This window comes from Hyaena hyaena, unplaced genomic scaffold (genome assembly GCF_003009895.1).
Source record: "Hyaena hyaena isolate Hyena2069 unplaced genomic scaffold, ASM300989v1 scaffold_1428, whole genome shotgun sequence".
In the NCBI taxonomy this organism is placed as follows: Eukaryota; Metazoa; Chordata; class Mammalia; order Carnivora; family Hyaenidae; genus Hyaena; species Hyaena hyaena.
Genome location: NW_024082051.1, coordinates 248387 through 275772, shown reverse-complemented (window position 1 = coordinate 275772; position 27386 = coordinate 248387). Strand labels below are relative to the sequence as shown.

The 27386-nt window shown below is 37.5% G+C and overlaps 1 protein-coding gene across 1 annotated transcript in view; it reads right to left on the bottom strand.

Moving 5' to 3' along the window:
- The window catches only part of PRKDC (protein kinase, DNA-activated, catalytic subunit), a 191052-nt gene that overhangs the window by 27664 nt on the left and 136002 nt on the right, over positions 1-27386 (bottom strand). Inside the window, exons 62-69 of the mRNA XM_039223651.1 lie at positions 26678-26857; positions 22266-22471; positions 19762-19900; positions 18717-18905; positions 17818-18042; positions 16842-16950; positions 15203-15314; positions 3426-3615 (exon numbers count right to left, since the gene is read on the bottom strand). Coding sequence (XP_039079582.1) covers positions 3426-3615; positions 15203-15314; positions 16842-16950; positions 17818-18042; positions 18717-18905; positions 19762-19900; positions 22266-22471; positions 26678-26857 — 1350 coding nt within the window. The remainder of the gene's footprint in view (positions 1-3425; positions 3616-15202; positions 15315-16841; positions 16951-17817; positions 18043-18716; positions 18906-19761; positions 19901-22265; positions 22472-26677; positions 26858-27386) is intronic.

Sequence of the window (27386 nt, the reverse complement as noted above, 5' to 3'; positions counted from 1 at the left end):
CAAATCACCCCATTATGACCACAAACCCACTCTATTGACCAAATTCCTGTTATGTGTGCTTTATAACCTTAAGACCTCTGGTAACCTTACCTGCCTTCTTTCTGCTTCTACTTCCTTCCATGTACAATTAAGCCGGCCAGCATTTTCTTAGTAAGATCATCAGTTGTCCCTGTGTTATACCCACCTGGCAAAACCACACTCTGGGTGTACTGAGGGCATGCCTTGTCTGCTCCTACACACTTAGAGATGCACTAGAGACATCACCAGCCAGGCCCTCTGTGTGCCCCAACAGTCCTTCCAAGGCTCTCCAGCCCCTCCCCGGAGCCTGGCTCCACTCTCTCAACGTCCTCAGCTCTCCTCCGCTGAATCTCTACAGAGGGCCTCACTGCCGGTTCTAAAAGAGAACAGGTGAGCTCACCCATTCACCTTTGCCTGAATCCTGTCCCCACAAACTCCATGAGAAATCCTGTTTCACCAGTGATGTCCTTGCTCTCTCTACTATTAGGCTTTCAACATCCTCAGTCCCCTCCATCCTAAAAATCAAACTCCTCCCTGAGCCCACTTGCTCCTCTGCATCATGGCTTCCTTAGGAGCAGCCTGTGCTCACTGTCCCCGTATCTCTACCTCCATCTGTTCTTCCACCCATTATGATCTGACTTCTGCTCTAGTGAAATGATTCTCACCAAAGTCAACACAAGCCTCCCACAATGCAAAGGGCATTTCGGTCTCTGTACACCTTAGCTCTCCTGGGGAATGGGCACTGATGATTTCTGCCCCTTCCTGTGGGCTCAACCCTTGGGGTCATCCTCTACTGTCACTGTTTGGTTTCAGCTCCTTTGTGGGCACCTCTCCCTTTGCTCCTCCCAAAGCTATACATCTGTTTTGGCAACTGGTCTTGGTCACCTTATCCACTCCTGACAGTCCACGTGCCAATCACACTCAGACCTCTATTGCAAGCATATTTTTTTCTCCAGAACGATTTCTTGTGTACAAATTATCTCGTATGAATCACAACTTGCTTTTCTTAAATGCCTCACAAATTCAGTATGTCTTGAAATGAATGCACCATCTGCCACACAAAATGGTCCTCCTCCTGCATCCCATCCACCAAACTACACAGGCAGAAGTCACAGAACCAGTCACACTGTCTCATCCATGCTTCCTCCTTTTTCTTGGAGGAGAACCTACATTGGCTCCCCTTATCAATTACATGGATTAATAACAGAAGCTGGGCAACCCTTTGCCCTGCCTTCAATTTTTTCTCTTCGTTACAATCAGAATACTGTTTTAAAACTGTGTATCTGCTCACCTCGATCCGAGGGCTTCCTGCACAAAAAAGCACAGCCGTTAAGTAGGGGCTAAAGTCCAACCGTCATTCCACTCAAAAAACCGACTGCCCTGATCCATTTCTGGGTCTTATGTTATTTCCTCCACCTGTTTCCCCTTCCAATTCCCAACTTTGATATGACATCCTACTCCAGGAGGCTTTCTCTGTTTCCATAAGGCTGGGTCAGGTGTCCTTCCCATGTGACTATCCTTTAGTATTCTTGTATTATAACTGCTTGTCTGTGTGTCTATATTTTATTCAACTTGGTATCTCCAGCACTTAATAACGTGCTTGGTAATGAAAAAAGGCAAAACTCAAATTTCAGTTCTGCTACTTTTGAAGAGTTTCAAAGAGCATGGGCAGGTAAACTGAAATGCACTTAAGGTTTTATGTAATCTTTAGACTAGAACTGTTTTTCTTTCTTCACCTCCAATATTACTGGTATTGGTATCTACCTCTCTTTAGCCCTTATTTATATGTGAATACAGCATGCCATATGAAAGTCTTTTAGCTATCCCAGTCATTCTTACATTACACATTTCTAAGTAATGCACTTGCAGCTCATTTCCTTCCCCACTCTCTTCCCAACCCTTCCCCAGTTTGGAGAAGTCTGAGCAGTAGTAGGGAACATGTACTGCCTCTCCATCTGGCCCAAGCACCCTAACTTCATGCTGAGAAGCCACATGCACTCCTCGTTAGCCATATGCCTTAGAAGATGGCCCCAGATGAAGCAGAGCTAATGAAAAGAATCTTTTTCTGCAAGAAAAAGTTTCTAATTCCAAGAAGATGTAGTATGGAGAAAGGAAGATATGAAACATCCATGGTCATTTCCAACTACAAAGGGTAAGCCTGGGGCTGCTAGAAAGACTCACTACATAATAATCTGAGGACAGGGGTGCCCAGATGGCTTAGTCAATTATGCACCCAACCCTTGATTTTGGCTCTGGTCATGATCTCACTTTGTGGGACTGAACCCTGTGTTGGACTCTGTGCTGACAGCATGGAGACTGCTTGGGATTAGTTCTCTCTTCTCTCTCTCTGCCCCTTCCCCACTCATGTACACTTTCATCCTCTCTCTCAAAAATAAATAAACTTAAAAAAAAAAAAGGAATCTGAGGACAAAATCCGTACGGTAGAAGAGGGTACTGAGGCAGAAAAAGCAGGCTCTTGGTGATAATATAATTCAGAGTATTTGTAAGGTATTTTTTTTTAAATATTTTTTAATTTATTTCTAGGAGAGAGAGAGACAGCGTGAGCAGGGGAGGGTCAGAGAGAGAGGGAGTCACAGACTCTGAAACAGGCTCCAGGCTCTGAGCTGGCAGTCAGCACAGAGCCCGACGCAGGGCTCGAACCCACGAACCACGAGATCACGACCTAAGCGAAAGTCGGACGCTTAACCGACTAAGCCACCCAGGCGCCCCTAATTCAGAGTATTTGAAAGCCAACTCTTCTAGAGTTTATTCATGGGAACGAGAAGATTTCTTTTATTCACCTAGACCGCTCTGGGTTCGGCTTTCTGTTATTTGAAATATAAAAATCCCTATCTGATACAATACTCATCTCAAAGAAAAACCTAGAAACTAGCATTTAAACTTACAGACAGAAATATTAATTATTTCTACTAGAATAACATTCTTTGCTTTATAATAGCAATCTATTAACAGAGGGTCATTAAAAGAGCAAGCTCCCCTAGTATATTCAAATAGGATTTAATAACATAAAAAAGTACGATTTAATGTTTTATATGCCAAAAATAAACCTAAATATATTTTATTTTATAAATAACTTATTTTATTTCCATACAATATGATTTGTAACTAACTGGCAAACATTCATTTTGTTAAACAGGATCCAGTCTAAGACTGGGTTTATTTTCTTTTTAATAACAGAAAGTAATTATTTTCTAATGATTAACAAGTATACAATAAACTTGAGAAGCTTCTGGATAATTTTAAGTGTTTCTTCAGGCTTACTTTCTTTTAAAGATAACAAGAATACTAACTACTCAATTATCTTTGAGCTTCAGATTTTAAGGAAAAGTTAAATTTAAACACCAGCTAATTTAAAAAAATAGAGGACTACAAATATGAGTACTCACCTGCTTTCTTGCACTTTCTACCATCTTCATTTTCATAGAGAACATACAGTTCTTAATCAGAGAGCAGACGCCTTCTCCCTGCTCCTGCACATCCATGCTGTCACCAGGATCTCCATCACCATCCACAGACATACTATGATCATCTGGAGTAAGAATAAGTTTCTCCTCGATTTTGCTGAGAAAGAAACAACTACAAAACAAAAACAACAACAAAACAACAACAAAACAAAAAACAAAGAAAAATGAGAGTTAATGCTGTAGAAATTCTACAGCTATTAAATTTTTGCTCATTTTTTAGAGTACAAATGCACACTCGAGGCACCAGATTTAATATCCATTTTTAATTAACCAACTTTTTAAAAGATATTTTTCTAAATATCATTTATTGCCTACACCTCCACAAAATAAAGCATTTAAGTGCACAATGTTCTCTCCATGAGTGGGTGACATGACCTATGTCAGGTCAGAAGCCACTTATCTTTTCCAGTCTCCCAATCTAAGGTCCTACCCCAAAAGTGAAAAATGTAAAGCAGCATTTTTAAAAAGTTGTATAAGTACTTGATAAGTATTTGAGGAAATAATGAATGAATGAAACATGAATGTTATACTATCAGTATGAGTAAAGAGCCCTGGGCTCTCAGAAATGGGGGAGTGGGGGTGGAGGCAAAAAGGGGAGATGGATAAGTTTTCACAAAGTGAAGTTGTCTTTCTGTTGATAATTAAAACTCTGGATAAAATGCCTAACACGACCACCTGAGATCTCTAAGAGTAAATACAACATGGCAGACTATATATGCAGGGAAGTCAAAGCTGGGAGAAGGTACTGCCATTTGGATGAGTTTCTGGTTTTCTCTTTCTTTTTCCAGTTTTGCCTTGAGGATAACCATGGCTGCTGAGGGTATGTTAGTCTGAATAACTAAAATTCTGACAAGAATCCTGCTGTATTGTGCCCAGAGAAACCTAGAAGGGAGCCTAGACAGATCAAAGGCTGCAGTGGGAATGATCTGATTCTGTATATGAAGCCACACAAGTTTCAGCCTCCCCCTGAAGTATGCATGTGCAAGACTGATTGGAGACAGTGAAGGAAAGACTTGAGCACTCAAATGAGATGTGGATCAAGGTGGCAAGACAGAGTTCACTGTCTAAATCTAACTGAGCTGGCTGCTTGCTAAAGGAATAATTCCTGAGAATTATAAAGAGATTAGAATATACATAAGATAATATTAACAATTTCTAAGATCCAAATTTAGTTGACATGCAAAGAACCAGGAAAATGTAACCATTTTCAGTGAGTAAGACAGTCAACAGATGTCAAATCTGAGATGACCCATATGCTGGAATGATCACACAGCTATTTTAATGACGCTCCAAGAGAACAAAACAAAAACATGAATAATGAAAAGGCAACTATCTCAGTAGAAAATATAAAAAAAAAAGAAAGATAAATGCAAATTTAACAACAGAAAAATCCACTAACAAGACATTCACTATACTGACTTAAATAGAGGAAATGACAATGACTTTGAAAACAGTTTAATAGAAATGATTTAATCTGAAGAATAAAGAGAAAAAGGATTGAATAAAAAATGAACAGAGCTTCAAGGGCATGTGGGACAATGTCAAAAAGTCTAATATATGTGTGATGGGCACTTTACAAAGACTGAAAAATTAGGGAAAAGTATCTGAAGAAACAATAACAGAAAAGTCTCCAAATTTACCAACATAAATGTACAGATTTGAGCAGTTCAGTGAGCTTTAAGCAGGTAACTTCAAAGGAAACTACACCTAAACATATCACATTCACACTGTTGATTACCAATGATAATGAACAAAAATCCTGAAACCAGTCAAGAAGTATGACAGGGAAACAATAATTTGAATAATCATGACTTTCTCTTCAGAAACATGGAGGCCAAATGGTGCTGCTGAGGAGGAAGGAGGGATCCATCCAGAATTTCATATCCACAGCAAATCAAAACACAGTGAAATAAAGATATTGTCCGGTAGAGGAAAACAATATAGGTAAATAATAAAGCTATAATGAATGACAATAAAGATATGGAGATCTACAAACCATCAGGAAAAGAATTCAGAATATTTTTATAGAAATTTACTGAACTACTACTACTAAACAAAATTAGGAAAATAAATGTATGAATAATATAAGTTCAATAACAACAAAAAAAAAAACCCCAGAAACCATAAAACAAAACAAAAGATAGTAATCCTAGAGTCAAAGAATTCTACGACTGCACTGAAATCTTCAAAAGCAGACTCAAATGTACAGAGGAAACAATCAGTGAAATCATCCAGTGAGAGGACAAAAATAAGTGAATGAATGAATGAATAAATAAAAATAAATAAAATAAAATAAATAAAAAACAGAATGAGTGAAGCCAGTCCATGGACTTATGAGGCAGCATAAATGAAACAATATACCCACTATGGGAATCCTAGGAGGAAAGGAACATAAAGTATATTTAAAACAATAATGGCTGAAAATTTCTCAGACCTGGGCAGAGAAATGGATTTCCAGATTAATGAGGCCCAAAGGACCCTAAACAGGTTGAATTCAAACCAGGCTACACAAGACACACTATAAATGAATTGTCAAAAGTCAAAGACAAAGACTTTTGAAAGCAACAAAAGTGACACATCACATACAAGGTAACCTCCATAAGACTAGAAGCAGAGTTCTAAAAAGAAACTTTTTAGGCCAGAAGAGAATGGGATGATATATTCAAAATAGTTAAAGAAAAACCTGTCAGGCGCCTGGTTGGCTCAGTTGGTTAAGTGTCTGACTTTGGCTTACATCATGATCTTGCAGTTTGTCAGTTCTAGGCCTGGTGGAGCTCTGTGCTGTCAGCTTCTGAGCCTGGAGTCGGCTTTGTATTCTCTGTCTCCCTTTCCCTGCCCCTCCCCTGCTTGCTCACTTTCTCTCGCTCTCTCTCTCAAAAATGAAAAAACATTAAAAAAAAAAAAAAAAAAAAAAGCAGGGGCACCTGGGTGGCCTATTCCACTCAGGTCATGATCTCGTGGTTTGTGAGACTGAGCCCTAAGTTGGGCTCTGTGCTGACAGCTCAGAGCTTGGAGCCTGCTTCGGATTCTGTGTCTCCCTCTCTCTCTGCCCAACCATACTCACTACCCTGCTCGCTCTCTGTCTCTCTCAAAAATAAATAAACTTCGGGGCGCCTGGGTGGCTTAGTCGGTTGGGCGTCCGACTTTCGCTTAGGTCATGATCTCGCGGTTTGTGGGTTCGAGCCCCGCGTCGGGCTCTGTGCTGACTGCCAGCTCAGAACCTGGAGCCTGTTTCAGTCTGTGACACCCTCTCTCTCTGACCCTCCCCTGCTCACGCTGTCTCTCTCTCTCTCTCTCCTAGAAATAAATAAAAAAAAAAAAATTTAAAAAAAAAATAAATAAACTTAAAAAAAAAAAAGCAAAGAAACAAAAACTGTCAACCAAAATTATTATACCTGGCAAAACTGTCCTTCAGAAGTAAAGGAGAAATAAATTCCTGAACAATCAAAAGTTAAGGGAGTTCATGACCACTAGACCTGGCTTATAAGAAATGCTAAAGGGGGGTTTTCAAGCAGAAATAAACCATTGCTAATTAATATAAGAACATATGAAGTTAGTACAAAACTCACTAGTAATGGTAAATATTTAGCCCAAGTCAGTTTATCTAATATGGTAATGGTGGTACATAACTCACTGATGCTAGTTTAAAAACAAATGTATCAAAAATAACCTTAACTACAACAATCTGCTATTAGATACCCAATATAAAAATTCTAACATCAACAACCTAGTATGTGAGGGACATGGGGAAGCAAAAGCATAAAGTTTAAAAATGCTATTGCAGTAAAGTTGTTATCAGCTTCTACTAAGGTATTATAAGATATTTCATGTAAGCCTCATGGTAACCACAAAGGAAAGGGCTTAGTAAGTACCTAAAAGATTATAGTCAAAGTATATCCATACAAACAGTCATCAAATCACAAAAGACAGCAAGAAGGAAAATAGATCTACAAAACTGCCAGAGGACAATGGCAAAAACAAGTCCTGACCTATCAATAATTACTTTAAATGTAAATGGATAAAATTCTCCAATCAAAAGACAGAATGGCTGAATGGATAAAATTTTTTAAAAATCCAATAATATGCTACTAAGAGATTTACATTAGCTTTAAAGACAATACTGACGGAGAATGGCTAACGTTAACAATTCAGGCAACAACAGATGTTGGCAAGGAGGATGCAGAGAAAGAGGAACACTTTTGCACTGCTGGCGGGAATGCAAACTGGTGCAGCCACTCTGGAAAAACAGTATAGAGGTTCCTCAAAAACTTAAAAATAGAACTACCCTACGATGCAGCAAATGCACTTACTAGATACTTATCCAAAGGATACAAAAATGCTGATTCAAAGGGGCACTTGCACCCCAATGTTTATAGCAGTACTATCAACAATGACAAAATTATAGAAATAGCCCAAGTATCTACTGACTGATAAATGGATAAAGAAAATGTGGTGTGTGTGTGTGTGTGTGTGTGTGTGTGTATTAATTACTCGGCAATCAAAGAGAATGAAATCTTCCCATTTGCAACTACATGGATGGAACTAGAGGGTATTATGGTAAGTAAAATTAGAAAAAAGCCAAACATCATATGACTTCACTTATATGAGGAATTTAAGATACAAAACAGATAAACGTAAGGGAAGCAAAAAATAATATAAAAATGGGGGTGGGGGTGGGAGGACAAAACATAAGAGACTCTTAAATATGGAGAACAAACAGAGGGTTGCTGGAGGGGCTGTGTCAGGGGGAGATGAGCTAAATGGGTAAGGGGCATTAAGGAATCTACTCCTGAAATCACTGTTGCACTATATGCTAACTTGGATGTAAATTTTAAAATTAATTAATTAATTAATTAAAAAAAACAAAGACAACACTGACTGAGAGTGAGAGCATGGAAAAAGATTTCAAGCAAATGGTAGCCCAAAAAAAAAAATCAAAATATACTTTAAAAATGGTAAAAAGGTCATTATATAATGATAAAGTGGTCAATCCCACAAGAAGATAAAATCATTATAAATATTTATGCATCTAACATTGGAGTACCTAAATATATAAAACAAATACTAAAAAGAAAAATTAGACTGCATATAATAATAGTTGGATACTTTGATATCTCACTTTCAAAAATGGATAGGTCATCCAGAGAATCAGTAAGTAAACAGTGGATGTAAACAAAACTATAGACTACATACCCAAGGCACATGGTTAAATAGATGCAGAAAGAGCATTTGACAAATTCAACACCCATGCATGCTAAAACAAAACAAAACTTTCAGAAAATATGAACAGCAAATAATAGGAAGAGTACTGAAAAACATAAAATACCTACAAACAAATGTATCAAGACACCTAACAGATCTATAAAAAAAAGTCACTGAAATTAAAGAAGTAAAACTTCACTATTTGCAGAAGACATGACACCATAAAGATGCCACCAAAAAACTATTAGTGGTATTATATAAATCAGTAAAGCTGTAGGATATAAAATTAATATACAGAAACTTTTGTGTTTCTATACATTAATAATGAAATAGTAGAAAAAGATGTTACAGAAACAATCCTGTTTACAATTCCATCAAAAGGAGTGAAATACCTAGGAATAAATTTAACCAAGGAGATGAAAGATCTGTACTCAGAAAACTGTAAAACGCTCATATAAAAAATTGAGTATGACATAAACTAATGGAAAATATTACATGCTCATGTATTAGAAGAACCAATATTGGTTTTTTTAAAATTTTTTTTAATGTTTTATTTATTTCTAGGAAAGAGAGAGAGAGACAGCGTGAGCAGGAGAGGGTCAGAGAGAGAAGGAGTCACAGACTCCGAAACAGGCTCCAGGCTCTGAGCTGGCAGTCAGCACAGAGCCCGACGCGGGGCTCGAACCCACGAACCGCGAGATCATGACCTAAGCAAAAGTTGGACGCTTAACCGACTAAGCCACCCAGGCGCCCCAGAAGAACCAATATTGATAAAATGCCCATACTACCCAAAGCAATCTACAGATTTAATGCAATCCCTATCTAAATACCAACATTTTTGACAGAGCTAGGACAAATAACACTAAAATGTGTTATATAACCACAAAAGACCTCAAATAGCCAAAACAACCTTGAGAAAGAACAAAGCTGGAGTCATCACAATCCCAAATTTCAAGACACACTACAAAGCTATAGGAATCAAAGCAGTATCATACTGACACAAAAACAGACACACAGATCTATGGAATAGAACAGTAAGTCCAGAAATAAACTCACACTTACCATATGGTCAATTAGCCTATGACAAAGGAGGCAAGAATACACAATGGGTTAAAGACACAAATGGTGCTAGGAAAACTGGTCAGCTACATGCAAAAGAGTGAAACTGGACCACTTTCTAATACCATACACAAAAATACACTCAAAATGGATTAAAGACCTAAATGTGAGGCCTGAAACCATAAAAATCCTGGAAAATACAGGCAGTAATATCTTCAACAACAGCCACTGAAACATTTTTCTAGATATGTCTCCTCTGGCAATGAAAACAAAAGAAAAACTGTTGGAACACCACCAAAATAAAAAGCTTTTGCACAGCAAAGGAAACAATCAATAAAACTAAAAGACTACCTACTGAATGGGAGAATATATTTGTAAATGACATATCCAATAAGGAGTTAATACCCAAAATATATAAGAGCTTATACAACTCAACACTAATAAAGCAAATAATCTGATTTTTAAATTGGGAAGAGGACCTGAATAGACATTTTTCCAAAGAAGACATATAGATGGCCAACATATAAAAAAAATGCTCAATATCATTCATCATCAGGGAAATGCAAATCAAAACCACAATGAGAGGGGAACCTGGGTGGCTCAGTCAGTTAAGCATCTGACTCCAGCTCAGGTCATGATTTCACGGTTTGTGGATTTGAGCCCTGCGTCAGGCTCTGGGCTGACGGCTTGGAGCCTGGAGCCTGCTTTGGATTCTGTGTCTCCCTCTCTCTGTCCCTCCCCTGCTTACACTCTGTCTCTCTCTCTCTTTCTCTTTCTCAAAAATAAACAGAAACAACCAAAATGAGATATTACCTTACACCTGTCAAAATGGCTAAAATAAAAAAACACAAGAAATAACAAGCATCGGTGATGATGTGGAAAAAAAGAAACCCTCATGCACTGCTGGTGGGACTGTAAATTAACCAATTTACAATTCAATTTCACTGTGGAAAACAGTATGGAGGTTCCTTAAACAATTAAAAATAGCGCTTCCATATGATTCAGCAACTTCACTACTGGGTATCTATCTAAAGAAAATGAAAACACTAACTTGAAAAGATATACACACTCCTATGTTTATTGTAGCATTATTTATAATAGCCAAGCTATGGAAGCAACCCAAGTGTCCACTCTTAGATGAATGGATAAAGATGTAGAGTGTGTGTGTGTGTGTGTGTGCGTGTGTGCGCGCACGTGCACGCGCGCTTGGGCGCGCAAACACACACACACACACACACACACACACACACACACACACACACAGACTGGAATGGAATATTATTCGGGCATAAAAAAGAATAGAGATCTTGTCATGTACAACAAAATGGATGGGCCTAAAGAGTACAATGCTAAGTGAAATAAATCAGAGAAAGACAAATACCTTACGATTTCATTCATACGTGGAATTTAAGAAACAAAACAAATGAACAAAGGACAAACCAGCAAAAAAGAGTCTTAAATACAGAGAACAAACTGGTGGTTGTCAAAGGGGAGGCTGGTGGGGGGCATGAGTGAAATAGATATAGAGAATTTAAGAATATACTTATCACAATGGGCATTTTAAAAAAGAGAAAGAGAAAGGAGAAAAAAAAAGAAACCTAAATAAATAAACCTAGGTAAATGGATGAACTATACACATATTAGAGAACACTATTTTGTCAAGATGGCAACTCCCAAACTTGCTCTATAGTCAAAACAAAATCCCAAACTCTGTGTTTTTGTTTTTGGTAGAAATGGACAAGCAGAGTGGCACCTGGGTGGCTCAGTAGGTTAAGTGTTTTACTCTTGATTTTGGCTCAGGTCACAATCTAATGGCCCATGAGTTCGAGCCCTGCGTTGAGCTCTGCATTGACAGTGCAGACCCTGTTTGGGATTCTGTCGCTCCCCCATCTCTGTCCCTCTCCCGCTCATGCTTGCTTTCGCTCTCTCTCAAAATGAATAAACTTAAAAAAATTGACAAGCAGATTCTAAAATGTATATATAAATATAAATAACCTAAAATAGAAAAAGCAATTTTTATAAAGACAGACCAAGTTGGAGTACGTGCCCTGTCTGATTCGACTTATAAAGCAACAGTAATGAAGACAGCTTGACAAATGAAAAAATATATGCATATATAGAACAGAGCATTCAAAAACAGACCCAGACATATATGGTCACTGATTTTCAAAAAAGGTGCCAAGGCAATTCAATTATGAAAAGACTTCTGAACAATGGGACTAAACAGCCAAAGAAAAAAGTCACCAGAATATGTACTCCCACCTCATACCATCTACAAATATTATCTTCCTTTGGATCACAGACCTAATGTAAGAACTAAGACTACAAATTTCTAGAAAAAATACAGAATAAGTTTGCAAGATGTGCCTGTACCATCAGTTTGAAGGGACTCCTGCTGGACAAATCAGAGAAAATTTGAACATAACTATATTCCATTAAATAAAATTGGAGTCCATGATATTGTATTGATAACTAAAACTTAAGTAAATGAGTAAACAAACAGATGGAGAAAGGAAGCCTCTTGCTTACACTAAGATGTATTCTGATAAATATGAGACAAGTCCTCCAGTTAGAAAATCCTCACCTTGCAACCATCATATTGACACTGGTTTGGGCTAAGAGTCATCTACAGATACAAAACATAGAGGGCTAAATCTTATGAGAAGCAGGATATATGCAGGTTTCAAAGCTCCCTCCCCCCCACTTTTTTATTAGTTGCAAAGAAAAAAAACAGGCTTAAAACAAAAACAGGTATTATACATTAGAACACCAGATAATATTTTTTCTGAGTTCTCATTTTATATTTTCTTATGTATGTATTTTAAGTTTTTATTTTGATTCCAGTTAGTTAACACACAGTGTTATATTAGTGTCAGATGTACAACAGTGGATTCAACACGTCCATACAACACCTGGCACTCATCAAGCCAAGTGCCCTCCTCAGTCCCCATCACCTGTTTCACCCATGTGTCCCCCCCCCACACCCTCGCCCCTGTTAATTCAGTTTGTTCTCAATAGTTAAGGGTCTGTTTCTTAGTTTGCCTCTCTTTCCACCCCCCCGCCTTTGTTCATTTGTTTTGTTTCTTAAATTTCATATATGAATGAAATAATTTGTATTTGTATTTCTCTGACAGGCTAATTTAGCATAGTTTTATTAGCATAATACCCTCTAGCTCCATCCATGTTGTTGCAGATTTCATTCTTGTTATGGCTGACTAATAGTCTATTGTGTATACATACACTACATCTTCTTTATCCAGTCATCAGTCGATGGATACTCGAGCTGTTTCCATAATTAGGCTATTATTGATAGTGTTGCTATAAATACTGGGGTACACGTGCCCCTTCCAATCAGCATTTTTGTTTCCTTTGGGTAAATACTAGTAGTGGAATTGTTGGGTTGTAGGGCAGTTATATTTTTATTATTTAATTAAATTAATTACGTATTAAAAATACTTTTTAATGTTTTGAGACAGAGAGAGTAAGAGAAAGAGAGAGAGAGAGAAGTGTGAGTGGGGGAGGGGCAGAGAGAGAAGAATCCAAAGCAGGCTCCAGGCTCTGCCAGCACAGAGCTCAATGGAGGACTGAAACCCATGAACCGTGAGATCATGATCTAAGCCGATGTTGGACACTCAGCTGACTGATCCACCCAGGCGCCCGTTTTAACTTTTTGAGAACCTCCATACTATTTTGCAGAGTGGCTGTGCCAGTTTTCATTCCCACCAATAGTGTAAGGTAGGGATCCTCACCAGCCCGTTGTTTCTTGTGTTGTTGATTTTAGCTATTCTGACAGGGTGAGGTGGTATCTTACTGTAATTTTGATTTGTATTTCCCTGATGATCACTAGTGTTGAGCATCTTTTCATGTGAGAGACCAGACAATACTTTAACCAGGTAATCAAACTATTACCAGTAAAAAGCACATGGACACCCTGCTTCTAGGTGAAAATGCTTCACTTAAGTAGTAGTCTAACTATGGATATATCACCTGAATCTAATCATGAGAATATACAGACAAACGCAAATTGAGGGACATTCCTCTAAAGTGTCAATGTCATGAAAGATGGCTGCTGAGAAAGTGTTCCAGATTAAGAGGCCCGAAAGACTTATCAGTTAAATGCAGTATGAGATTATGGGCTGGATATTGTCTTCGAAGGGGAGAAAATGCTTTAAAGGACACTAATGGGGCAACTGACAAAACTGAAATTGGGGCTGTATTAAAAAGGGAAACAGTGAAATTATTACTTCACTGACATTATATAAGACCATACTCTCTTAGGAAATGCATGCTGATAAAGAGATACATACATGCAACTTAACTTCAAGTGGTCCAGAACATAATTATGTATGTGTAGAGAGAGAAAATAAAAAAACTAAGGTGGCAACACGTTAAAAATATTTGAAAACAATGAACTGCATAAAAGGTACCCAGGGAGGTTCTACTTTTCTTTCAACTTTTCTATAGATAAGAACTTAAAATAAATAGTAACAAAAAAAGTACAAAAAATAAAAAATAAAAACAAAACAAAGAAACCACCTATCATAGCAGAGGAAATAGGATATAATGGCAAGAACACTACATGGCGGCCACAGCCCTTGAGTCCTACTTACTGTGTATATTTGCACAAAATAATTCACAACCTCTCTGATCTGAAATACACCTCTGAAATACATGGCTGGTGTCTGCCTAGGATTACCCAGGGTTGCCACAGGGCAAGGAAAAGCTGAGCATATGAAGAACTCAAATCTGGTAAAGTGATACATACAGTTATGAAACAGTCAGGAGGGAGGAGGCAGGAAAGTCAAAAATCCAATTATAACAGAATAATAAAAAAAAAAATCACTAGTGATAAAAAAAAAAAAATCCCTAAAATAATTATTTTCTTTGCTGCCATTTGAGTTGCTACCATTGGGCCCTGACACAGAGGCAGATGGACCACTGGCCCCGCCGCTCCCCTGTTTTCTCTCACTGCCAAAATCATGTTCATAACCAACTTCCCAGCACACAGTGAATTCTATGTCAGTGGGCAGCAATTCCCTTGCAAGGGATAAGTTGGGACAAAGGACACACTGCTGACACGGAGAATTTTATGAGAACAACATACATGGGAAATGAGCAAGATGAGTGTGATCTACATGAGACTCAAACCCCACAGTTTCCTAAACAGTAAATTTGGAGAAAAACTGCCATCCTGGCAATTTCATAAAAATCCATATTCAATCCATAAAGATCACATCTTGGGGTCCCTGCATGGCTCACTTGGTTAAGTGTCTGACTTCGGCTCAGGTCATGATCTCCAGGTTCTTGAGTTCAAGCTCCATGTCACCTGGAGCTCGCTTCAGACTCTGTCTCCCTCTCTCTCTGCCCCTCCCCCACTCACACTCTGTCTTTTTCTCTCTCTCTGAAAAATAAACATTAAAAAAAAAATCACATCTTACCGATTTGTGATAATGTCATCCCAGATGTTCATTGGGTCCATTTTAGCATCGGGGTATCTGTTCGTCCAGGTTTTTAGAAGTCTCTTAAGGGGAGCTTGAGATGATAAATTACCTAAAAATATTAGAAAATGGCTATATCCACAGCTCAATGATAAGAGCAACTTACAAAGTAGGGCTGCCATTAGTAAATAAAAACTTAATTCAAATTTCTTGACCAAATTAAAAATGTTTGTTTTGTCTTTCACAACAGGAACACAAAATTACCATAGTAAATCTAATACAGATTACCACTACAACTCAAATTTCTTAAGGACACAGAGTAAAAATGGGGAAGTAAACATATTCAGTTTTTACATTTGGCACAGTCCTTCATCCATAATTCCCAAGTCTACAAAGCACTGAAGCCTGAAGTTTTCATAGGGCTACAGCAAAATCTTGTTGGCAAAATCTGACTGAATCAGCGTAGGACTACTTATATTATAGTCTTGTTTATGCAATTTATGTGAATATTCACCACGTATGCCGTAGACACATCATTGCACTGAATGATGAGTACTGCCTCAGGCCCTGGTACATAGACAAGGTTACATGGTAATAATAATGACCAAAGCAATCTGGACTCAAGAGATTCATGACAACCCTCATGAAATCTAAATTTCACTTTGCTAATGTTTAAAGCTTTAGTTTCTTCCTGTTGGCGGGAAAGTAGTGGTTAAGAACATAAGCTTAAATCAGACAGTCCTGGTTTCAAAATCAGGATCTTTCACATATTAGCTTAGGTAAGTTATTTATGAAGTGAAAAAAAATCCACCTCTCATAACGCTGTCATAAAAATTATATATTATAGAAAAAAGATTAACCTAAGTCCTGGAAAGTAGAAAACAAAGAATAATCTGTCATTAATAATATTGGCTTAAAAAAGAATTCTCCAAATTTAAAGTAGAGAACAATTAGTTGTAGATATATATGAGTACCAATTTTTATTAGTATTCTAAGAGTGTCTTTCATAATTATTTTAAATTATTTAGCACACAAATTGAAATTCCAATTTATAACTAAGATATATTACCGTTGCAAAGATGTACTCTTTGCTTTGAGTGGCCTCCCATAGTTTCCAGTATAAAACCTACTTGTTTGTGGCAGAAAGACCTTCAGGGTCTGCACACTGCCACCACAGCTTCCCCTCCCCTCAGGCCAGGGTATGTGGCGCCCAGTCACTGAAATTCCATGTGGGCTTTCAATAAGGCAGGTCCTCTATGAGCCTCTCTGCTTCTCCCACACTCAACTCAGGCCCTTTCTCCAGGCGCTCCTGCACCGTTCAGTCCAGGGAAGATTCTGTGACACATATTTGACATGGGAAATCCCTGTGCCTCAGTAAGGGTCATACCGTGGAGGGATTACCCCACTTTTCTGGAAGCTTCTCAGTATCTTTCACTTGGCTTTGCATCCCCAGTGCCTAGAATAGTGCTTGTCCATTTTAAACATTTATTTCAATGACCTCAAAATATGTATCTGTAGCACAAACTCAAAGTATTTTCTAACCCATACATTCAGAAACATGGACTTGCACAAAGCAAAATAATCATACCAAAACCTTTCCATAATTACAAAGGAAAGAAAGGTAGTCTAAAAAAATTACCTTGTTTGCTTATAAAACTGATGAACTCCTGAATTTCTATAATAGTTTGTACAGACTGCAATTTGGTGAGTCTACTTCTGTGTAAGAGAACATCAATACTCGAGTAATTCTAGAAAAAAGATATTTACATTGTTTATATATCAATTTCCTACTTTAAATTTTAATACAGCTCCCTAAAACATGAAATACAGCAACTACCTTACATCAATTACAAAATGTGTCTCAGAGTAGTTAATAATTAGCTCATAGATACAATTAACAAATGGTTTAAATTTTTAAAATTAATTTAGGTTTTTAATCACATTTTGGCTCAAGGAACTCAATAAAATCAATACAATTGGGTTATTATTGCCTCTATTCACCACTAGTTTTCAAAAATCACAACATCCTATAAAGTAAATCTACTACAGAAGCCAATTCCTTCTTCTCCAGTAAACTCCTCTTGAGTGTACTAAACAAATTCAAAAATTTTTTTAAAATAAAGATAATGAATGAATATGCTTCTATGATCAATATCATACAATGACAAATGTTAATAGGTTCTATAAAGACACTGACTTTAAATACAAATATCAGAAGATTCTCATAAAAGCAAAAAGGAAAGAAGGCATAAAGGAAAATGAACAGGGAAGATTAGTTCATATCTTCCACAAAGCAACTAAACTTCCATTCAGCCACTCTAGATGAAAAGTCTACTCTCACGTGTTCTTTAACAACAAAACAATGTGTTAAGTAACTTGACTTTAAACAAAATCTCGGAAGAAACAAAATAAAACCTAAGGAAAAACATAAAACAAACAAACAAACAAAAGGAACTTCTTAAACAGAAAAAGGGATTAAAAATGCATTAAGACAAAGCACAAAGTGAAGAGATTTTAGAAGAAAGTTTTTGCTTTTTGATTTTTTTTATTCATGAGTTTACTGACTTGAAAATTTCATAGAAATGGTACATTTCAGATTGTTGTATCTGTATTACCTGCATAAAAATATGAATGCAATTTTCTATATAATATTTGGCTCTATCGACATCATCTTGTAAGATGTAAAGAAGACTCAATTCCTGACTATAATGCAGCTCAATGAGAGCCTTCTGAAGCTCCTTCTTCACAGCTTCATCAATAAATGTCAGCAGGGACTGGTCAGCCTCCCCATGAAGAAGTAACTTCAGCTTGCTGCGGATCATGTAAGGTAGATAGGTCTCCTAAGGAAGAGAAGACTCCACTTGTAACTTCAGAAAGCCAATATGAGTATTTTATTACTGTAACATCCTCTGGTATAATTGTATAGGTCAACATTTAGATCTCAAGTGGTGATGTTTTATGTTTCAAACCTAAAACTACAATTTTCAGGACATGTTCACTTAAAATTATTGATTTTGTAACCACAAAATACACATGGACATGAGGAGCTACTTTTAGCTGAAAGATCACTGGATGTTACGTACAAGTGAGGAATCTAGAAGCACAGCCAAGACAGCTGCATTTGAGGGGACCAAGTAACCAGGTGAGTTGCTTCCCTCCAAGAGTTGGGGTGATCCCACAGGAGGGGAACTGTCGCACTCCAGGGGTAAGGGCTACCCTAGTGTACCCTGTGTCCCAGGGCAGAGACACCAAGAAATATTCTTCCATGTCGTCATACTATGAATGCTAATGTTTATTTTTAAATGCATCCCACTTATTTGGAAAGGGCTAGCCAAAAGTGGTAAGAGACTTAACAATAGTATGGAGTTGTTGGGGGGAGTCAGGTTATACAAATGTCCTATGCTTTACAACCAGTACTTTGTTTCTGAAAAGTTTTAAACAACTTCATTAATTAGAAAACAGTTGACCATCTAAAATATTGATCTCAGTGACCTCAAAAAGTAATTCTGCCCACCTGATAAAATGTTTCACTCCACATTTTATTTAGATCTGGGGGGTTTTCATTGTCAACACTGACTATAGAACAGTATGCCAATGATTTCCACTCAGCAAGCTGGTTGTAACAGTCGAGGGATGCAAGTTCCCAAAAATCCTTCTCAGCTTCAGTAGGCTCACCATCTTCCCACTCTTGTTTATTGAGAGCCTTGTGAGGAAAAGTTCATAAATTTATTTTACAAAGTTGGAAGGAATATAAATGAAAACATTTGTATTATAGGTAGTAAAATACTCATGCTAAAGGCAATCATTTTCAGATTTATGACAAGGGGAGAGAAAACAGAGTAACACTAAAGAAAAAAACCCAAAAGAAACCTCAGAAGAACAAATCAACATAAAAACCAAAAGGAAACTATTTCTCTGAGAAACTTACCAATGAAGCCAATTAATAAACTGAAGATTCTGAATGACGCAGAATTTTATTTAAATCAATATTGTGGATTATTTACTACTTAAAGAGTTCTTAGATTGAAAATTAGAAAATAGGATGTTTACAGAAAATTGCAAAGGACTTTACAACCTGGATTGCTTGTTCAAGAATCTCATAGGTCACGGACTCTGGATTTAAACCACTTGCTAAACATCTATACCTACACAGCCACTGGCAACTCAAAATACAAACTGTACAAAGCTGAACTTACAGCTATCTCTTTTATTTTACCTATCTCTTTATAAAGTTTTTACTTACTGAAGGAAAACAATCTACCCTAAGAGAAATCATATAGTAACAGCAGACACTGAAATAACATCTTAACAGTTTTAGAGTATCTGGTATGAAATGCTTTCTTTTATTCAAAGATGTTTTCTCAAAAAAAGTAAAAGATAAAGCAATAGTTATTTCACATTTGGTTATTATGAACTATTCTTTGCTACTAATTTTTGTGTCAAAACTAAGGAATAAAGTTGAAACATTACGAAACTCTAAATTCTAAAGGTAACAGTTTTTCCAATCAGAAAACAAAAGTGCTTAAGCAATTGACATATTTGCTAGAAATCAATTTTACCTCATTATACTGTTTAGCAGCTTCAGAATAATCACTTCTTGCCTCTGCTAATACCGCATTCTGAGTGACTTGCTTTGTTCCTATCTGACTACTAAAAATACTACGAAGGACGTCATATTCTCCAATTGATCTATACAGTCTAAAAAACCAAAAGAAAGTCCAAATCAATGAATATGTCAATATTTTTAAAGTTTTTATTCTAATGAAATGATATTAAATCCAGATGTCACATTATGTTAGCCAAAAAGGATACATGTTAGTTTTGTTTTATAAAAGTATAAAATCTTATGCACTATGCAGTCACCATTAGGTTAACTACTTTAGTCACACAGGATCATTCTAAAGTGCATTTAAAGTGAAATCTAGGGGCGCCTGGGTGGCTTAGTCGGTTAAGCGTCCGACTTTCGCTTAGGTCATGATCTCGCGGTTTGTGGGTTCGAGCCCCGCATCGGGCTCTGTGCTGACTGCCAGCTCGGAGCCTGGAGCCTGTTTCAGTCTGTGACTCCCTCTCTCTCTGACCCTCCCCTGCTCACGCTGTCTCTCTCTCTATCTCCTAGAAATAAACAAAACATTTAAAAAAAAAAAAATAAAGTGAAATCTAAAAATACCATTAAGTTTACAATGGATAAACTATCTCATTAAGTAAGACCATTCTATGTTAATCTATTATATTAACACTGCACATATCAGGGGGTGACCTATTTGAAATCCTGTCTAGACCTAAAATTTGGGACTTAGTCAAGAACTCAGAGTGAGTAAAAATTAATCCTAGTCCTAATAAGGCCATGTTTGAATCCACATTCTATGGGTCATCTTGATTTTACTGACAAGTAATTTTCTTAGAGCCTTTCTATATGCTAGAGCACCCATTCTTCTCCTCACATTAACAAAAATCTACTTCACCCCTTCAACCAAACTTCCTCTGTTAAGATACTCTCAAGTAAATTTTTAATAAGTTTGCTCCCTTCTCCTAGAATTTTCCCCTATCTTTAAAGTTTCAACACAATGTTATCTCTTCCTGATGCTGCAGTCATCTGGCCAGCCAGGAAGGACTGCTTCCTTCCTGGCTTTCCTGCAGTTTGGTCCTTACCCAGGTATGAAATCTCATGTACTTATTACATCAAAAAAGCCCCACGGGCTGTCTTAGAGCCTAAGGATTCCAAATTTAGATAAATGTCTAGTAGACATGGCCCTCTCTTTGTCGTGCTCATATGGATAACAAGTCAGAGGCAGAGGTGGGGAGATGGGAGATTGGACAACAGCTCACAGTCCAAGAGCTCAAGAGGAGATGAGAACTACAAACATTTTTCAGTAACTAGAAAACAGATCAGTCTCAAATCCACCTTGCACTGGCCGCACAGTCCCGGGAAGATACACCCTATAACATGGGTCAAAATGATGACCCAAATCATCAACAGGCAAAATCATATTCTCAATATATAAAATATGAGGAAGTGTTAAATAAAGTTAGAAAACAGTTTTTAAAGTTTAGACTCTTAAAAGTTGTGTGCTTCATTCACCCAGCAAATACACGAGTTTCTCATTCTCTGAAAATATTAAATATACAAAGTGTTACTGACTATTCACTTACACACCTGAAACAACAGGATAAAAATAGAATCAGTATTAGCCAAGATGCACCCTCTGTTGCCTCTCAGAGAGAACTCACCACCTTCCATTTTCTGTTATGGTTAGTTATGCATGAAAGTACATACATTTCCTCCTGGTTGGCTAGTTTTTGGAGTCTGGGAGACATGTCTAATTCTTCTTAGCACCTGACACAATGTCTTTCTTGTTCACAAATAATGCTCCATTAAGAAAATTGAATGATGAAAATTTTATCACGAAAATGATAAAAATCGTATCATATAGATATGAATGACTATAAAACAATGAATTCCTCACCTTTACTTTTATTCTCTTTTTTCCTAGAATCTGAAGATCTAAAAATCAGCACTAAAAAATAGAAGTTCAAATTGAATTTTAGCCTAATCTAACATTCTTCTCATAATTAGGCACTGGCTTTCTTATAATGAAACAACAAGTAAGGAAAAAAATCAGACATAATGAAAATGTCATAGAATGACAAAATGGAACTTGATTTTCCCAAATAAATAAAGTAGTTGGATTAAATTGTCTATAAAAGTTTGAGTCCTGCTGAAAATAATAACGTTTCCTCCATTCAGTTTAAATAAAGCAGTAAAAACATAAAACTATAAGTAACAGCCACACTTTACAGGAAACAACTTGGTAGATAACACCCTGCATCCAAATGGACTGTGTACATTTCATTAATGTTCTCTTTCCTGGAGCAAGACATTCCTTGTTGTGACAACTATTCTTAACTCATGGAATGCCACTTAGCCAGAGGGATTTTTCAAAAAATTTCACGAAAGTGTTACCATCAACTTTATTTGCTCATTTTCTGCCAAAATGAAAAGATTTTTCTAAATTACTTTAGTCAAATTCACTGTTCTCCCAACAGTGTGGATCACAGAGCTTACTTAGCAAGTTCCATCCATCTGATGACATCAGGTGGGAGGCGAACCCTCCCCTGACACCGCTTGGTGGGGGGCTCTGGTGGCAGCAGGTGCAGCAGGGCCTCCTCGAGCAGGCGGATGCCCACAGGCTGCTGCAGGCTGGCCAGGCAGCCAGCGCTGACAGAAGCTGGGCTGAGGCTCAGCAAGTCTGTGTGCTGGCAACTGATTTCCTACAAAACCACAAACACATGCGGCCATTTAGCCTGGGATACTCTGACCGTATCTTCACAAGTAAGTAACTCGTTTTACTAAACATTAAAGAACATTTTGACGTAAGTAGTGATATAACCAAAAATTTGTGTCATTCTATTAACAAGATTTCTTCAACATTCAAGTTGCTCAAAGGAGGAAATGGCTTTTGATTTTTGCACTTCCAATTCAGAGATTACTTTAAAGAAAAGTACTAGTAAAATATGAACAGTTATATACTCTATATATCCAAGCATCGATTGTGGTTTCCAGAAATATTTAGCCAGAGTAGGTGAGAAAAGCAGCTGAAACATTTCCTCCATTACTCTAATTAACATCTTTTTTACATCTCCTTCCCCTCAGGGGCTAACTTATTCACAAGGATATTGAATAAGAGGATTTCAGGAATTATTATATTGGCCTTTACTTTGTAACTCTCAGTTTGAAACTCCTACATACAACAGTAAAAAATAAACTACAAATAAACAGTACAGCAGGGGCACCCAGGGGGCTCAGCCATTTGAGCAGTCAACTCTTGATTTCAGCTCAGGTCATGATCTCACAGTTCGTGGGGCCAAGCCTCACATTCTGCTCTGTGCTGACAGTGTGGAGCCTACTTAGGATGCTCTCTTCCCCCTCTCTCTATCCCTACCCCGCTCACATGCACATGCGCACACACGCTCTCTCTCAAAATTAAATAAATTATAAAAAAAACATTTGATTTAAAAAAAAAACAGTATGACAGCATCTTCATTAAAACACAGCTGAATGTATGCATATAGTCCTTGTGTGGGTGTGTACGTCTGTGCATGCATATAAATGAGGGATCTGGAAAAGACCAGAAAGACTGTCCCCCCTAAGACACTTCCACACCACCTCCTCCCAGCTGTGCAAATGCATGGACCACTTACTAAGTCTAACCAAGTCAGCTTAATTTCTACATTAGGGGTCTTGAAAGCAAGCTAGCAAACAAAATGTCTATTAGAAGGAACTAGTGGTACAAGAAAGCAAATCCACATAAAATTGTTTCAATTAAGCCTCAGTCTTAGTTGAGGTGTCAGATTTTGAGATAACATCATGCTAATTTACAGAAACCCTGAGTTACACAAGACTATTTTAAAATAAATATACTTTTAATTTTTAAGGACTCATTTCATTCTATAAATATTTCTTGAATGCATTCTATATTCCAGACACTGTAGTAAACAGTGGTGTCACTGACATTAAGATTTATTCCTATTTGTCAATAGAAATCTTTTGTGAAATAGCTGTAAATAAGTAACAACTATTACTGGAATATTATTTCTTTATATATAAATACATTCTCATAGTTTAAGTAAGTTCTGTAAGTTTGCTTTTAAGAAGATCGACTACTCTGTAACAGTATCACTTTACTTTATAAAGAGTGATTGCTAAGCCAAAAAACCAACAGCTGATTGATTTCACTTCTTATAAATTCCAAAAGACAATAAAGTAATAAAGTCTAATTTTTAAAATGTTGCCTGGCTACTGGAATTAATAACAATATTCTTTTGTTTTGACCCTTATCTCTGGTATGAGGTGAAGGTAAGGGACATTTCTTCATTTCAAATATTCCATAGTTCTGGGGCGCCTGGGTGGCTTAGTTGGTTAAGCGTCCGACTTTCACTTAGGTCATGATCTCACGGTTCATGGGTTCAAGCCCCGCGTCGGGCTCTGTGCTGACTGCCAGCTCAGAGCCTGGAGCCTGTTTCAGTCTGTGACTCCCTCTCTCTCTGACCCTCCCCTGCTCACGCTGTCTCTCTCTCTGTCTCTCTCCTAGAAATAAAAAACAAACAAACAAACAAAACCAAATATTCCATAGTTCTTAAATAGAGGTTTACACATAAAATATCCTCAGTAAGAGTTTTGTAAACAAAGTCCAAAAAAGTTTTTTTAAAGTTTATCTGTTTTGAGAGAAAGAGAGGGAGAGAGAGCAAAAAAGAGAGAGAAATCATCCCAAGCAGGATCCACACTGTCAGTGCAGAGCCCAATGCAAGGTTCAAACTCACAAGCCAGATCATGACCTGAGCTGAAGTTAGATGCCCAACCAAGTGAGCCACCCAGGAGCCCCAAGAAAGTTGGAATTTCATATAAAGTTCAAACAAGCAATGAATAGCATAAATGTAGGGCACCAAACTAACATCTGTTTGCCAGTCACTGACTGGGATAGAGTCAGGACAGTCTGACAAATACAGGATACACGACAGACAATAAACTCATTCTGGGATGTCCTGGTGGAGCAGTGGTATCTCAGAGAGATACTATGTCTTGCTAGAACAAGAAGTCACAGAAATGCCATGCCAAATGTGCTACAATGTCATGGAGAGAGGGAAAGCAACTGTAGTTTCAGAAGTGAACCACAAACAGCTGGAAGAGCAAATGCGGCAGACTGCAGCACTAACTTGCATTCATACTGCTTTTTCCAAAGGCAATGCCAAACTGCAAGCTCTAGAGCCAGCAGAAGTCATTTATTTACTCAATGATGTTAACGATGCTCCCAAACAATAATGAAAGAAGCAAGCTTTTAAAAATAAATATAGGGACAAAACTAGGAATTCAGACTTTAACAAATCACTTTAGAATACAATGTAAAGACAAACTTCTTTTGAAATACTGACTGATTCAATGCAATTTCTCAAATCTTATCTTTAGTGTAGCCAGGAGAAAAATAATAAAGGAATTCGACTTGTAAATTATAAACCAATAAAAATAGAATATATAAAAAAAGAAACTACATTAATAGTTCTGTGCTACATCAGAAAGAACAAACCAGGAACACCAAGTATTTCATCTCGGGGAATAATTACCCAATTAGTTTGGAAACCAAAACTACTGATAAATAATATCAAATAACATATATTTTATTTAAAGCTTACTTGTTTATTTTGAGAGAGAGCGAGCATGAAGCTAGGAGGGGCAGAGAGAGAAGAAGAGACTCCCCAGCAGGCTCCATGCCTTCAGTGCAGAGCCTGATACAGGGCTCAGTCATATCCGGAGCCAAAATCAAGAGTCAGATGCTTAACTGACTGAACCACCCAGGCACCCCAAGAACTACTCCAGGGATGTTACTAGTTACAAAAATATTAAAATGAATTGAAAAGATGTTCCATTAGGAGCACCTGGGTGGCTCAAATAATAAACTCTCAAAATAAATAAACTTAAGAAAGTTTTTAAAAAAGGTTTTCCATTAGGGAATCTGTAATGACTGTGTTTTGAATGACAAAGCAAACACTTCTTACATGGAAAAAGTAGCCTTCCACAAGCATGCTTAAGTAGTAACTGAAGGTATGCCTATATTAACAACTGCTCAAACTGTATTTATTGCCTTAGAATGTCCTCTGACCACTGCACCTAAAACATCATCACGGTACACAGCCACCCTGATCAAGAGGCTGTCTCCCTCCCTGCTTCATTACTACCCTATATTATTTCAGTACTTCTGTAGTACTCGAGTTCTAGGACACTGAGTACTGTGTTATGTTATCTCCTGTGTTGTCTGTTTATCATCTGTCGCCCACAATAATTCTAGGAGGACAGAGATTTGTGCCTCTTCCATCACTCGCTCTCCCCACAACTTAAAACAAAGTCAGGAATGTGCTCAATCAACATCTCTTAAAGGCTCTCATGAGGCAGGAAATAATTTGGGGAAATAGTACATAAGGAAAAACTACTAACAACATACAGGATTTAATCAAAACATGAAAGGGACTGGCATATTAAAGATCAGAACACTTGTACACCAAAGCTGATTTCTAATTATCCTGTCATATATAACCCTTTTTTTTTTAATGTTTATTTTTAGAGAGAGAGAGAGAGACAGAGCGTGAGCAGGGGAGAGGTAGAGAGAGGAGTGGACACAGAATCTGAAGCAGGCTCCAGGCTCCGAGTTGTCAGCACAGAGCCTGATGCAGGGCTCAAACCTATGAACTGTGAGATCGTGACCTAAGCTGAAGTTGGAGGCTTAGCCACCCAGGCACCCCTATAAGTTTGTTTTTTAACAAAACTTCAAATAAATTATACCTCCTCAGAGAAGAGGGAATCATAGAGAATACATCTAAACTGTGAAACACTTTGTGCTCCGGCCTGTGGACCAAACGAAGTTATCAGGACACAGTCATGTCATGCATGATAAGGCATGTTCATGAAGCACACATGTGGACTCTTACCTGGATACAAGAGACAAAAGGTGGAAAGAAAGAGTAAGTGGTGTTAAGAAAATGATTGAAGTCCTGGAGCAACTTCTGGGTAATGATGTTTTTTTCAGACATGGTCTTGTGTTTATCCACCTCTTTTATAATTCCAGAAAACAAGCTGCCAAAGAGCTGTTTTGCAATTATTGGGTCTCTCTGTAAAATATTCAAAACAGGCAAATTAGGATCTGAAGTAAAAATGCTGTAATTCACTAATACCATCAGAGCTTTATTTGAAAATACAATCTGCTGCAAACATATCTAATTTACATCCCAATTTTGTTTAGAAGGTTTATTAGGCACTGACATGGGGAGGGTCTGAAAAGTAACCAAAGAGATCTGTGGTAGCATGATTCTGGACCCAGAAACACATGAGCTGCTTAGTTTCACACGGAGACACAGCCTAACTCCTGAGTGAATCTGGACCTTCAGATTCCGTATCTTTAATGTGGGGATAACAGAACACATCTCAGGGCTGTGGTGAGGATCAGCCAAGATAATACACATCAAGTGACCAGTGCAGTAATTGGTAATCGATAAGATCTTCAAAGAGGTACTACCCTCACCTCAGCATCATTGCAAAGCCTAAGAGAAGTATGTGAAAAGCTTAAATAAAATGCCCGTTTAAAATTTCAAAGTCCCATAACAATTTAAACTGTTAAAAACCATCAGCAGCTGGGGCGCC